Source organism: Hipposideros armiger, unplaced genomic scaffold, assembly GCF_001890085.2.
Source record: "Hipposideros armiger isolate ML-2016 unplaced genomic scaffold, ASM189008v1 scaffold_96, whole genome shotgun sequence".
NCBI lineage: Eukaryota > Metazoa > Chordata > Mammalia > Chiroptera > Hipposideridae > Hipposideros > Hipposideros armiger.
In genome coordinates this window covers 3273605-3289169 of record NW_017731446.1, presented here as the reverse complement: position 1 = coordinate 3289169, position 15565 = coordinate 3273605, and the positions used below count along the sequence as shown (strand labels likewise).

Sequence of the window (15565 nt, the reverse complement as noted above, 5' to 3'; positions counted from 1 at the left end):
CGATGCCTTCCCCTGAGTAGCGCTAAGTTCTCAGGCAACAGTGACTCCATTATTATTCATTAACTAGAATTTAACTCTAATTCATCTTCTAGCCAAGCTCTGTCTGAGCCAGACTGAGGCCAATTCATAACTTTTCTCATTCACTTTGCTCTCTCAAGCAAACCTCTGATACACAGAATTGAACCAAACATCACCCTTAGTTGTAATAATACACTCTTACCGCTGGTCCTGTGCATAGCCCTTTTCATTCTATTTGCTTATTTATGTATTTCCTTCTTTATAATTTAATGCCACCATGACTCCACCTCCCAACCCAAGGACCAGAACGTTGGCAATCAGGTAGCTCCATGCCCCTCCCGGGTCCATCCCTGCCAAGCCCCACCCTCTGCCTCAAGGCAACCACCCCTCTGGATTCTGTGTTTACTTTTTCTTTATGACACTGTGGTCATTGCTACAGCTTTCAGTAAGTCTTGCTATCTGGTAGGCAAGTCCTGCTGCCCCACACCCTTTCTTCTTCTTCTTCTTCTTTAGAGGGGGCTGCACCACGAGAAAGGGGGGGTCCCATCGCCGAGGGCCCTGCCCCTGCCCTGGGTGGGATGAATGCCAACTGTCTCCAAAGGACCATTTTGCTCCTCTCTCCTCTCCCCATGTCAGATGTTCTTCCTTCAATATCGGAATGGGCAGCCAGGTGGTCCCCACGGCTGCAGTGGCAGAGAAAACTTCTAGGGACATTGGGAAGATCCTTGGCGCAGGGTGCGTGCCAGCTGGAGGCCCCCTCCCCAAGGTTCTCTTCATGTGACTAGAGGCTACTCTCGTCCAGGCCAGGGTGTCCAGCCTCCTGGGCTGGGCTCCAAACAGAAAACAGTCAGATTTTCTGGGACGTTTTTCAGCTGAGTCAGGAGCACCCTTCCACCAGACTGAGGAACTGGCGCAATGTGTTTCTAATTTCGTCTGGCTGCCAGGGCCTTGCTGGAGCATTCTTGAGCTGCAGTTGCCTCTGTGGAGATGAGGGCTCCCTGCAGCCGTCTCCCTTCTTCCAGACCTTGGCCTGCTCATTCCCGCTGACCGAGCACCACAGCGGAGCTGACTGATGCCCACAGCAGAGCCATAAGGGCTGGGCAGCAGGGACAAAACCCAGGCCCTGCCTGTGAGAGCCCCAAGTCTACAGGACTGAGAGCAACACCAACGGGAAAGGATTCTACGGGAAAGGCAGTCAGGGATTTGTCGCAGGGTGGGGGCAGGGAGACCACATTTCCTGAACTGAAAATTAGACAGTGTTGTCTGACAACACGACAGGATATTTCCAAGTGGGTTGTCCTGTAGCCTCCTCCACCACCATAATGATGAGAACCACTCAAACGCCTCTGCTGGGAGGGATGTGCTGAGGGCAGGAGGGGCTCGCCCAGCAGCGGGTGTGAGCTGTGCTGGAAGGGGACGGTGGAGGCAGGAAACACCTCGGGAGGCTGCTTTTCATGGTGGAGTCAGGAAGTGACTAGAGCTGGTCATGATAGAAGGTCAGGTGGAACAGAGGTGTTTAGAAGGGAGATATGGAGGGGCTTGAAGGTGGGGCGGGTTTGGAGGGCAGAGGCGGACACGATGAGTGTGTTTAAAGGTCCTGGCTTGGGAGCCTGGGATATGGCCCCCTGGACAGGGATCCCATTGAAGTAGCACAGAGGTGAGGAGGAACAGGAAGTACTTGGTGTCACTGCAGGGTGTCAGGATGTGAGAAGTAACCCCATGGAGCAGGTCTGCAGCCCCATGTATTAGAATCACTGGGATCTCGCTAAAATGCTGGTGTTGATGCAGTTGGTCTGGGTGGGGCCCAACATCCTGCATTTCCAACAAGCTCCTAGGCCAAACCGAAGCCGCTGGTCCACAGACCACACTTTGATCGCTACCTCACGAGGGTCCCAGGTTGGAGCCAGGCTGTAGGTTGGTGTGGCAACATCCCTCAGTTGGGTAGTAGTAGTCGTTAAGGACACACTGAATTGAGATATTCAGGGTCATTTTAGTTTCCCCTCCAAACTAGAAGTGGCTCAGTCTTCAGGAATACCGATATTGATCATTCTGGTCAGAATTCAGGGATGTTAACGTGGAAGGAGAGATGTGCCTTTTTAGAAATGTTTTCTTTTGAAGAGTGGTGCACATGATGTCAGGGGATGCCCAGGGCGTTGCACGGTGTGGGTTCAGCCCCGAACATTCCCCAGCACCCACACGCCCTTGGCTAAGAGACTTGAGGTACAGCCTCAGTTCCTGGTGAGGTGAGGACACTGATTTTTTTTTTTAACAGACCATATTTCTCCAACAATTGACTATTGTTTCCTTCAAGTGTCATCTGAGAAAACTATGAACTTTTCCCAGTGTTACACAAGAGAGATTTCTTTGAACATATCTTAGAGATATGCCTTTAGAGTCAATAAACATCCTTCTCATCCCACCGTAGTACTAACTCTTACTCATCCTCTAAAACTTCTCTTAGCTGCAGCCTCCTCCAGGAAGCCGTCCTGGGTACCCCAGGCTGGGCTAGGTGCCGCTCTTCCTGGCTCTCACAGCTCCCCTTAAAATTCCTTCTCCTAAGCACAGACCTCTCTTGGCTCTACCATTTAGTTGGGTCTCCCTGTCCTATCTGTAGGACAGGAGGCTCTGTGTACCCAGCTCTCTGCTTGGGTCCAGTAAAGCAAGTTTGTAAGTAGAAGTTTGATAAATACATGCATATGTGACGAGCACCAGGTGGACAAGAGTCTATCCTCAAAGTCCACAAAATGATCTTGGAATTCCAGTGTTCCTAAAAACCCTCCTGGAGAAGCTTTTAATTAAAACAGTGACATTCTTCATGCCTTGTTTTCCCCATCCGCAGAATGGGCTGATGAAGACATCTCAGGCTTGCAGTTGTGCTAGGGTAAAAGCTGAGACAGGGATCCTCCTCTCTCAGAGTCGGCGCAGGTATGGGATCCTCTTCCCATCTCCCGACTCCTCCCCCGACCAAAACACATCGAGGTTTCTCCAGGCTGCATCTACTTAGAGGGCAAGGAGGCCCAACAGGAGCCGAGGCCATAAACACCCAGGAAGGCGTGAGTTTCCAACGCTTGCCTGGAACCATTTATTCCTCCTCACAGGTGGAAGAGGGCACTAGCTAACACCCACCTGGCTTCAGCAGCAAAGTGGCTGGACAGGCAGCTCCGGCCCTGCTGAGATCTTGGCCAGCAGAGCAGAGAGTGTCCCTGGACAGAAGACCCTTGCATGAGGGATTCAGGTCCACCAGATCCCTTGTTCTTTTGACCACGCTGATATGAACCTGTGGCTGAAATGAGCCTCACTTGGTAAAGCTGAGTGCAGCCTCTGAGCAGCCCTGTCCCTGATAAAAACAGCGGGATATAGCCAGCCAGCCCCGCTGGGCCTGGCTCAGCTCCACCTCCCCTAAGAAGCCCACCTGGCTCGTGCCGCAAGCTTGAGGGTCACAGCCCTGGGTCTCCAAGGCTCACCTTACATTTATCTCACAGGCGCCACTGGCCTTGCCATATACCTTTTCATGTGCATTTTAACCTAATCTGACTGGGCCTGGTCAAAGTCTTTCCCCTGCCCGGATTAAATGTGATTTCTGTTCTGCCAAGCGTCAGCTGGTGGAAAGGACCCTGAGCCTTCTTGCCAAGCCACTTGCCCCACTAATAGACTCTGAAGCCCTGAGAAGGAAGACAAGGCCACTCTGCCAGCTCGTGACCCAGACCGGCTAGAGCCCAGGGCCACCAGCTAGCTGCTCAGCCACTTTCCACTCAGCTGTGTGGCAGGTTCAGGGAGAGGAGGCCCTGACATGGAACTGAACAGAGATAAACTGAACTCGAGATGCTTCTGTTCCACTTCACTTTCCAGTTGCCAACCCTGCACCCCTCCCCCCACAAGCCACTCACTGGCCACCCCATCATACCTACCTGCCCCCGTACCCTTGGTCCCTGTGAATAGTGAAATGTTCAACTGAGTGAGGAGGAAGATGAAGAAAAGGAATGCTGATGGAATGAGCAAAAATGGATGGTTTTGAAGCCTCGGAGAGAAATATAGTCATAGCGGGGGTGGCACTTGTTGATCCAATGGTCAGAGACTGGGGTACTGGAATGGGCATTTGGGGTGATGTTGACGTCCATGGTATGGCCTGGGGAGTGGGTCCCTTAGGATGATGCAGTCCAGTACCAGGAGCCTAAGTGATGAGAGGGTTGTGCCTGTGGAAGATTCTATCATGAGGTGTGGGGCAGGTGTGGGTGGAGAGGACCTGGGAGGTCAGGCCAGAGCCCTGACAGACCAGGGGCCAGAGGCCAGTAGATAACAGCAGCAAGCAGTGGGGGAGGACCAAGCCAAGTGGTGTGAGCCACCGAGGAGCTAGAATTTCTCACGAGCAGGTTCAGGTGCTTTGTATGTGACAGGAGGGATGAAGGACTCCTGCCCCACCTCCCCAGGAAACCCACCTGGCCTGTGCCACAAGTTCAGGAGCTACAGCCCTGGCAACACTAGCAGCTCCATGAAGGTCAGAGGGCAGTGGTGTCCTGGGAGAGAATATGCGGTTCAGTTACGGCAGGAGCTGGAGGAGGCGCTCAGAGAACTTCTGTGTGTGGAGTAGCCATTCCAGAGGGCACAGCGGGAGAGTGGAGTGGTGGGAAGGCTGAGGGCTAGGGTGAGGAGGCACAGAGCACTGTGGAGCGATGGCCCTTCAGAGAAACGAAGGCCACTGCAAGGAGACTCTGCCAAGCATGAAGATCTAATGGATCTTCTATTATTCATTCTACCTTCCTTCACTTCTTTTTTTTTTTTTTTCCTTAAAGATTTTTATTGGGGAATTGGGGGAAGGGGAACAGACAAGTTGCTGTCCTTTTGTTCTTCAGTCTAGTTGTGGAGGACGTTGCTTCACTGGCCCAAGTTGGTACCATCATTGCGCTCTTCCCGGGTGAGGCAGATCAGTCGCTGGCTTCTGGACGGCCGCTCACGCTGGCTGCTGGCTACATACGGTAGCCCATGGCAACCCAGTGCCACAGGGGCTGCAGCCTACGCCGTTGCCGGCGACTCACAGCAGCCCAGCTCCAGGTTGAGCTGTTGTTCAGCATCTTAGCTGTAGAGGGCAGTGTCACTGGCCCTCATATGTGGGATCCAAACCGGGGCCCTCTGGCGTCCCAAGCCAGCTCTTAACCACCGCGCCGCTCGGCCGGCCCTTCCTTCACTTCTGAGTTCCATTTATTCACCCCTTTTTCTGGAAGCTCGCGCCATCCTATTTCTTGGATTCTTTTTTCATTTTGCTGGAGTACCTCCTTGAGTAATTTTCAGACTGGATGAGTAGAGGCTCTTCTTTCAGAGCCACTGAACACATACGAAAATACATTGGCTGCTGTCTGCTCTGCAGCAGCGTAGCTCCGCTTTGCCTGGGAGCACCATGGGGTCTTTGGGTAAGGTTATTTTGCTGGACGCACTTTCCTGTGGGGTACTCAGGGAGCTGGCGGGCAGCCAGACACTCCAGCACTTGCGTGTCTTCCCGTTGCCGCTATCCACTGTGGTCACTTCTGCGGTGATGAAGGGCTTGCTTAGGCTGCATTCGGCGTCCCTGTTGGACTTCAGGTTTGACCAGGAGCCTCCCGAGGCTGCCACCTCATTCGGAGAGCAGCCCAGGCTTCAGCAAGGCGTTGGCATTCCAGTGCTTGAAGGGATTGCTCTGATGTTCACTCATGCCCAGTCTGCCCTTTGCTGCTGGACCTTGGGGCTTCTCCAGGGGCCCTCCAGCGAGACCCGTGTTCACCCCTGGCATATAGGGCTACCAGTTCACTGCTTGATTTCTCCATCCTGCTATCTCACCTGCTTTCAGTCTGCCTGGAATTTACCCTAATGTCTAGCCTGCTGGCAGCCTTTCTTGCTTTCCAGCACTATTCTCGGGTCCTTCACACACATGCACATGCACACGCAAAGACACACGTCTTCTGTCATTTCAGGGAGACTCTGGGTGGGAGGGGTACAGCGTGTGGCCCCAGGCTGCCCCCCTTCAACACAGCCCCACACAGTTCAGGTGGCGTTTCCCAGCACTCCCTGTTCTCGATTGTCCCCGTTGGAGATTTGCCATCCCTGCCCAGCAGCATTGCTAGGGAAGGCCATACATTATTTAGGACTGTTTTGCTGTGCCGCACTCCTCTCTGCACATGAAGTGACTTGATCGCACTCTATCCCAGGGAAACATGAAAACCCCACCTGGGCTGTGGGGACCATGTGTGCCAATGACGCTTTTTGGCACAGAGTTCATCTGAAGATGCTGCTTGTGTCCCAGCTGTCATCACGACCTATTTTTCTGGGGAAATGTTAAAGCTCGCTAAAACTCCAGATTCCAAATGCTTTTTATAATGGATGTGAGCCAAGGTCTTTGTTGGCCATGACAGAGCCAACAGATACGTTTGTCCATTGGTGTCATTAACTAAGAAGACTGACACCTGACAGATGCAGACCCAGAGAGCAGAGGGGCCAAATCACTGGGGCGGAGGCAACACTGGGGATGTGTCCTAGCAGAGGAGGTGGGCTCCTGGCAGTCAGTACCGGGAAGGGTGTTCCTGCTGAAGGAGCCTCATGAGGAGAGGCCCAGAGGCATTCCGACAATTCTCTGCCTTCGGACACCCAAGCCACAGGCTGTGGCTAAGTGATTAGTACAGTGTCTAACACATGGAGTGTGTGCGTGCTTGCCCATATGTGCGTCTTCTTCTTTCTTTACCTGAAAACAAATAACATGGTCCCCGGGTCTACATAAGTTCAGATTTCAGGGCTGCACTCAAACCTTCCTCCATCTGCTGATCATCATCTGAAACTATTGCAGAAGAATTTCACCTCCTGACCTTAAAATGTTGATCTTTTCTCAAAATATCAATGCAGGGATGAGGGTAGAGTGGTGACTCATGTCTTAGCATCTTCCCACCGTAAGCAGAGGAGACGTCGAGCAGTCCAGGAAAGCAGCTTCAGCCACAGACATAGATCATCATAACCAGAGAGCTAACGCCCCCATTTTACTGACAGCAAAACAGAGTCCTGGGAAGTTCTGTGGCCTACTCAAGGTCATGCAGGGGGGTTAGTGATGGAGAATTATGGAAAATTCAGGTCACTGGAGAACTTTGGAAATGATTGCCTTGTGCTATTTTTAGCACAGAACCAGACACCCAGCCCTGGCCCCAATAAATCTTCATCCAGAGCATAGCATTGTTGACAATTAGGATGCTGTACTGAGGCATTTTTAGAACCACAATAAATAAATGGTTACCAGTTTTAAAGGTACCTCTTGGGCTGATGGCCTGAAATAAGAGGTAAGGGACACGTTGGGTCATATCATAGTCACAATGCTTGATGGAGGTGTTGCTATCCCCACTTCACAGATGAGAAAAACATGGCCCTGAGAAGGCGAGCCAGTTCTCTGGCCCACTGGTGATGGGAACAGGAGCTGGGATTCCAAGCCAGCCCCTCCCCGCCACTCTGACCCCACAGGCTTATGTTACATCCACACCCACACAGCAGGGAGCTGAGGCACTCCTGACTCAGTCAGTGACTAATTTTTTTTTAACTATAAACTTGTTTTTGCACTATAACATCTATGCAGAAAGCGTACAAATCTCAGGTGAGTAAGCTTGATGATTTTTACAAACTGAGCACGCTGGTAGAGCCAGAGCTCAAATCAAGGAGCAGACCAATCCTGGCCCTCCAGGAAATCCCTTGTGCCCCCTCCCAATCACTGCTCCCCCAACGTCACCACTGCCCTAACTCATCATCCTGTGTTTCAACTCAATAAAGATGAAGTCACACAATATGTATTTTGCTTTCATTCAAAATTATGTTTCAGTGACTCATTCAACTGTGTTTTTCATGTAACTGTCATTTCTTCATTTTACTGGTAGATTAGTACTCAGCTCTACGAAGACACACAATGTGTTCAGACATCCGTCCCACTGTTGGTGAACGGTAGAATTGTCATTTGTAGTTTGGTGCCTCTGTGAGCATTTGTGTACATGCATTTTGGTGCACATGGGCACACCCAGGAGTAAAACCGCAGACCATAGGTTCAGCTTAGGAGGTGCTTCCAGTTTCCCAAGGGGACGTGCTGGTTTACCTGCCCACCTGCAACATTAGGAGAGTTCCAGTTGCTCCACAGCTTCACCGGTACTTGCTATCGTCTCATTTTCTAGCCATCCTGGTTGGCACACCGCAGAGTCACGTTATGGTGTTAATTTGCATGTCCCCAATGATTCAGGAAGTTGAGCACAATGTCCTGTATTTATTGGCCCCTTGGATATTCATTTTTGTGAGCAATGATTCCTTTTTAATATTTTCTTTGGTTGTAAAATATTTCTGAGAACAGCTCCTGTGGTGGAAAATCCTGTGTGTCGCTTCCCACCTGGGTGATCATTTCTAAGCCTGGATATTTGGCAGTTCTAAGAAGTTCCAAAGCCAAGAGCGGTGGCCCCAGCCAGGGCAGGGCGGGCATCTTTGGAGCTCTGGAAGTTTCATGGGTATAGCAAGGGTATAGCATGGGTATATGCACTGTGAGATGGCCATGTGGTCATCAGAAATTAGGAGAGATGATTGATATTTCACATTGAGATCTAAAGATGTGCTCTGAGCCCCACCCCCCTTTCTCTCTTCTTTTGGAGTTTGGGCTTCTGATGGAGTTCAATGACTGTAGAGGAATGAAGATAATAAGAGGTGTTCTTTGCTTCTCGTTTTCAGCTCCTAATTAGGCAGGGAACTCACAGGGAGCTAAGTTTGCTGACAAAGCTAAGCACCTTGGGCATTGAGGACCTAGTATGTGCCTAGAGCAGTAAGAAAGCTGTTAAGCTTTGACAATGATTATCAAACTTAAACAGCTGAAAATCTCCCTGATACAAAATGCAAGCCCATTGGCCGGCCTAGTGGCGCGTTGGTTGGGAACTTGCTTGGGACGCCAGAGGGCCCCGGTTCAGATCCCACATATGAGGGCCAATGACACTGCCCTCTACAGCTAAGATGCTGAACAACAGCTCGACCTGGAGCTGGGCTGCCGTGAGTCGCCAGCGTCGGTGTAGGCTGCAGCCCCTGGTGCAGTGGGTTGCCATGGGCTACTGTGTGTAGCCAGCAGCCAGCGTGAGCAGCCAGCAGCCGCTGTGAGCAGCCGTCCAGAAGCCGGCGACTGATCTGCCTCGCCAGGGAAGAGCGCAATGATGGTGCCAACTTGGGCCAGTGAAGCAACGTCCTCCACAACTAGACTGAAGAACAAAAGGACAGCAACTTGTCTGTTCCCCTTCCCCTAATTCCCCAGCGCCATTCCCATCCCCCAATTCCCCAATAAAAATCTTAAAAAAAAAATGCAAGCCCATCAGAGAAGGAACTGCTTGTCTAACCTGTTAACAGCTCTCCCTGAGCTCTTCCTCACCAGGGGCGACCAAACAAATACCTGGATGAGAAGGAGATAGCTAGAAGTGGCATTTATTGAACACCTGCTATATGCTGGGCACTGTGCTAAGTGCTTTCTAACTCATATAACTCTCACCACAAGACTCTTGTCAAATTAAGGGGTTTTTAATGAGGGTTTACAGGAGAGAGAGGAGGTAGGATAGAAATACTGCCACATAAGAGCAATTTACTTCAATAGCTTAGAACAGCTATAGATGAGATGACCAAAGCAGCAAGTCCATTCTTTCATCTATTGGGTTGTTGGAAAAGTCATGACGTATTTTTCTATGTTTTTCTGTGCAAAAATGCGTCATAACTTTTCCAACGACCCAATATTTAATAGATGATTTCTGGGCCATCCCCCTGTGACAGGCCTAGGTTGGGGGCTGTGGGTCCTAAGACAGATGAGTTAGGGTCATGTCCTTTAGGAAGTTCACAGTATCCTTATAATCAATTCATTGTTAAATGAATGAAACTGAGAATCCTGGCTGAGCTTGTCTGAATGGAGGAAGCGGGCACTTCCAACCGGGGTGGTACTCGGTGCAATGTGCTCAGGGCACAGTGTGCCTAGGTGTACCACCAACACGCTGTGAGTGGGGACCAGCGTTTCCTGAGCTCCTCGACATACTGCGCCCCGGGCGAGGCACTGTGCACCTGTCATTTCCTTTACTCCTCTCTGCAAACCTGGGAATTGTTGCTCTGCCTTACAAATGAAGAAATGAAGGCTCAGAGTAACCTTCACAAACTTATAGGCGGCAGAGCTAGAGCTCCAAATCGGGGACTCCAAAGTCCTGGAGATCCCAAAGAACATGAGGATGGGATTGGAGCTGGTCGGGGTCCATGCTGGAATGAGTGAGTGTGAGAGCAGAAAAGGCTTCTTGATTTCAGGGCAGCCAGTTTAGGTGGGTGCATACCTCATGACAGGAGAGGGGGGCAGTGCTGAGCTGGAGAGTGGTCGGAACCAGAGAGTAAGAGCCTGTGTGTGGACTGTGAGCCTGGGAGCCAGGTGACCCTCTCCTTCATTTCTCACCTTAAAGCAACCTTCCATGATTGCCTGGTGTTTAGGGGAGGCAGCACACAGCTCCAAATACAGGCTTTGGGGCTGTGTGGCTCTGGACAAGCCTCTGTATTTGTCTGAGTCTCAACTTCCTTTTCTCTAAAGTAGGCACCATTACATCTAATGAGATAAACCTCTCGTAGCAAAGGGGACAGAATAGATGCTCAGGAAATGTGGTTAAAATATAAGACAGTTTCCAGCTTTCAGTTACCTGAGTTCAGCTCCTGGTTTTGCCACTTACCACCTGTGTGTCCTTGGGCAAGTGATTGACCCTCTCTGTGTTTCCATTTCCTTCTTAAAATGGGGGTAATAGCAATAGTTCCTACCCCAAGAGGTTGTTGTGATATGAGTTTGGTACATGCATTCACATGAGTTGATACAAATAACGAGCTTAGCACAGTGCCTGGCCACATCATAAGCCTTCAATAAAGAGTAACTATAATTACATTTCATCCCTCATTGCCTCGCAATTGCTCATTAAATAAGGACTATTGGTTTTCTTTCTCCCCAGCATCCAGTGATCCAGCACCAAGCATTTGTGCTGTAGGCACTAAAAGGAGATCATGGAAACTTGCAGTGGGGGAGTCAGCTTTCAGCAAGATGTCAAAGATGGGAGGAGTTGGGTTGGGTGGAGATTTGTGGGGAGGGCAAGGGGTTTGCAGAGGCACGATTGGGGGAGGGGGTGCAAAGCTTGGATCAGAGCCTGGTGGAGGACAGGAAGTAGAGAGCTGGGCTGCAGGGGTGTTGCTAGAGGAAGGATAGGGACGCCTTGAGGAGGTGTCACGGGTTGGCCTAAGCCTGATGACTGTGTGACCATGTGACTGGGGGTGAGTGATCTGCCTTGTGGGCCTGGAAAAGAGGCGATTCTCAGGGCCTCCCTGGCCAACTGCAAGGGTTTATATGAGGACCAAAAGAGAACACAGAGGGGAAAGTGATTAAAGCCACTAACACTCCACGCAGATACACCACCCCATGGCCTCTCAAGTGATGGAGAGCTGGATACTCTCTTGTGCATGGCTTCCAATGCAGCCGCCAAGTCCTGCTTTATTTTTAATGGCACTCCTTATGAAGTCTGCAGTTTTAGCAAATGAAAACTCTTATAAAACACATTCTTGACCACCTTCTCACCCCTTGTGATATTATGCCTATCACAACTCTGTTAGTACTTACCACTTGTAATTTTATTGTATCTTAGCACATAATAGAAAGCTTTTAAAATGTCACTTGTTCTGTTACCAAAAAAAAGTGTTGAGGGGCAGCTTTAGGCCTCCAGTATGTTCCTGTGGGGCTTGGGACACTAGGCCTATACATGTTGTACAAGACCACATGTGACCACTGCCATCTTCATTCCTGATGCAGCTGACCAGCACCATTCCTCTCCCTCCAGACCGCCCATCCTGTCGAGTTTTATGCCTCTGTGCCTATGCCTAGAACACCTTTCTCAACTCACATGAAACGCCTATTCACCCTTCAAAACCCCATTCACCTATCTTCTCTTTGAAGCTTTTAAACATCCCTTCCATACAGAAACTGCTAGGTGTCTGTTCCTGTGCATTTAAGAATTATTGCATATATTACCCTCTATTCTAATTACTCACCTGTTAAAACTCCCATACCTCCAGTATTCCTCCACATCCAGGGCTGCCTCTGGTCTTGGCTTAATCATCCCTTTATCCCTGGGTTTGATCAGAGGGCTTGAAAGAGAATAAAAGCTTAATAAGTGTGTCTGCCATAAACCTAGTTAGACTCAGTCCTATGTCCAGAGGTTCCATGGCTTATGGATTTTAATGTATGAATTTTTCCAGAACTGAGTATTAGAAGAAAATGCATCCCTCTGCTGACCATCAAAGAAGGCTATAGGAGAAGTTCGAGGGTTTCAAGTCACTTAAAACAGCCTCTCTAGGGCTGGCCGAGTGGCGCGTTGGTTAAGAGCTGGCTTGGGACACCAGAGGGCCCCAATTCAGATCCCACATATGAGGGCCAATGACACTGCCCTCTACAGCTAAGATGCTGAACAACAGCTCAACCTGGAGCTGGACTGCCATGAGTCGCCGGCGACGGCGTAGGCTGCAGTCCCTGTGGCAGTGAGTTGCCATGGGCTACCGTGTGTAGCCAGCAGCCAGCGTGAGCGGCCACCAGCTGCTGTGAGCGGCCGTTCAGAAGCCGTGACTGATCTGCCTCGTCAGGGAAGAGCACAATGATGGTGCCCACTTGGGCCAGTGAAGCAATGTCCTCCACAACTAGACTGAAGACCAAAAGGATAGCAACTTGTCTGTTCCCCTTCCTGCAATTCCCCAATTAAAAAAAAAATTTTTAAAAAAAAACCAAAAAACCCAACCAACCAAAAAAACAAAACCAGCCTCTCTGAACCTAACCTGTTTCTAAGATGAAGCCCCATTCAGATCCCCCTAGGTCAGCTGCTCTCATTTTTATCAAGACCAGTAGAGAGAAAGAAGCCTTTTTTACACTGAGACACACTGAACGCCTACATCAGAAACAAAACTTTCATGGGACAATATACACCCCTGCTATGGGTTTGAGCTCCATTTCTCTTTCTTGTTTTTTAAAATTGCCGGTCACCCGCTGCATTGATTTCACGATGCTTTAATCAGCTGCATTCCACAGTTTGGAAAACACTGCTCTAAGCCTACTATAACCTGAGAAGGCTTCTCAGAGGAGGATCCCTGCGCCCTGGCAGTCAGCTCAGAGGAGCTGGTGGGCCAGCAGTGGGCAGCAGGTGGGTGGGTGGGAGAAGGTGTGAGGCAGGCATGGGCGAGATTCTAATCCTCTTCCATCTCTTTGCAGCTGAGCCCCTGCCGCTGATGGACTTGTGCCGGAGATCTATCCGCGTGGCCCTGGGCCGCCAGCGCCTGCAGGACATCGGCTCGCTGCCCCTGCCTCAGTCTCTCAAAAACTATCTGCAGTACCAGTGAGCTGTGTTGGGGGGCGCTGAGGGGCTGCAGTGGGCACCCCCGCTGGCCCTGCCTTTCATTTCACCGTCACACAATACATTCAGGAAGGGGTCTTCCTCCTCACCCCGGTTCCCCAGAACTTTCAGTTTTTGAAAGGCAAAGACATGTTCCCAACTTTAAAAATGAATGTCTGTTGCCAACAGTATTTGCTGCCTGAGAAGCAGCTCTCTCACGTCAAGACACCTCCTTGGAAGCCACGAGGAAACCTGGAGCCTGCTTCCAGAGGAGGTCCCGCCTGCCCACCAGGACCCGGCAGCCACCGGTATTGATCAGAGAGCCTGTTTCTATATTCAAGAAAATGAATAAAACATTGGGGCAGGAGACTCTAGAGTGTGCCTGGTGCAGACAGGGCCAGGGAGGATTGGCCGCTCCAGGAGAAAATTGAATCTGAATAATGAATGAGGAAAGCGGCGTGATGTGCGCCCCTCTGGGCTTCCACCCGTTGCCAGGGCAGCGGGATTGTCGTGACACTTTAGGACTCTGTGCCCCTTTGCAGGACGATTACCCAGGGATGCTCGAGGAGGCAGACCTGGCAGTGTTTGAACACGTTCCAGCTTACCTCTTTGAAAGTCGTTTACTCATCCCTGTTCCATGCCCTCCTTCTCCACTGCGGACCCCTCTTTGCCCCAGGCACCTCTATTCAGGGAAGCTGAGTCTGACTAATTCACCCCAGGGACAGAGTGTTTCCTTTATTATTATTTTTAAGTAGTGTTGCATTTTAAAAGAGGAGTATGGTGAGTGAGGGCAGTACTTAGTCCAAAGGTGCTAATGGGGGAATTAGGGGCCTGTGACACCCAAGTGGATGATGTCCTTGGCCTGGGGAGCCTTCTTGGGGGGTCTCTAGGCAACTGTCCACTCAGGATGCAGCCTGGTTGCCACAAAGCTTTATTTGAGCGAATTATTTTTTCACTTTACGGGATTTAGACGAGTTTGTTTCTGTTTCAAATGTGTGTGTGATATGCTGTTTATTTATCAGCTTGGGACCCGTAGGGACAGCCTTGTAACTGGAAGGGTGGATGTGGGAGGCGCCTTCTCCGTCCACTCCGAGCCTGGTCCTCTCCCGGGAACAATGCTGCTGCCACCACCTCCGCTGGGCGCCTCTCCTATGTTTCCAGTGCTCTCTGCCCAGACTCATTTTTAACTGGAAATTGTCACAGCAGTGGAATCCCAGAGCCCCAGGTGGCACTGCCTCCCCCCACTTTAATGTGAATTTGACTGGTGAATGAGGAGCGTTTCTAATAAAGTTTGTCGTTCAGTCCTTCAGCTGTTTATTAAATGCTCTTTGGGGAGGGGCCGAGAGGGCTTTTTCTCTCAATCTGGCTGGTCTGTCCCCAGACCCTCAGAAGACAGGAATGTGATTCCCTCCCCAGACACTTCTATTTTCTTCTGCCTTCTTGTCCCCGCTTGAACCCAAACTCGAGCCATTTTACAAAGGCCTGCCCTGGAAGAGTGAATGTGCCAGGGTCCTGGGCCCATGCCAAGCTGGCTGTGATGGCGAAAAAACAGGTCAAACCGCTGAATGCCAAGGCTGTGATGTCCAAAGCGGGCAATGCAGGGGACACAGAATCAAGCATGGTAAACCCTATGGGACAACCATTTCAAAGTAGACCCAAAAGGTGGGGCTGGATGGGACTTTGGAAGTGCACATTGTCACCAAGGACAGTGCAAATTGCGGAAGCACAGTGAGTGTGTGGCTTAGCCAGGCTTAGGGCTGCAAACTGGTCAGGAGCCAGTTCAGGCTGGGGTTTGGGTCAGGACTGGCACAACACCCACTCAGCCATACGGGCCACCAACACGTGCTGTGCCAACCTCCAAGGACCTAGCACTCACTCAGATATATCCCATTCCCTGGGGAAACGTTTATAGTGCAACCTAATGAGAGGGAGCTCATGAAGCAGGTGGGGGAGGATAGTGCCTGAAGGGAAGGCTTCCTGGAAGAAGAGGCATTCTCCATACCTGCTTCTTTATGGAAGACCACCTGGTGAGGACAGACCCAATAAACAGCCATGTTGCACACGCCCGAGACACAGGGTTCTTCCATGGCTGTGATTGGACTGGAGGCTGGGCTCAGCCTTGGGCAAGTTTCTGTCACTTAGGTTATGGGAAGCAGCCT

The 15565-nt window shown here is 50.7% G+C and overlaps 1 protein-coding gene across 1 annotated transcript in view; it reads left to right on the top strand.

Moving 5' to 3' along the window:
• SPSB4 (splA/ryanodine receptor domain and SOCS box containing 4) overlaps window positions 1-14710 on the top strand; it is a 94964-nt gene extending 80254 nt beyond the window's left edge. Inside the window, exon 3 of the mRNA XM_019645946.1 lies at window positions 13286-14710. Coding sequence (XP_019501491.1) covers window positions 13286-13413 — 128 coding nt within the window. The 3' untranslated portion in view covers window positions 13414-14710. The remainder of the gene's footprint in view (window positions 1-13285) is intronic.
• The last annotated feature ends 855 nt before the right edge of the window (window positions 14711-15565 follow it).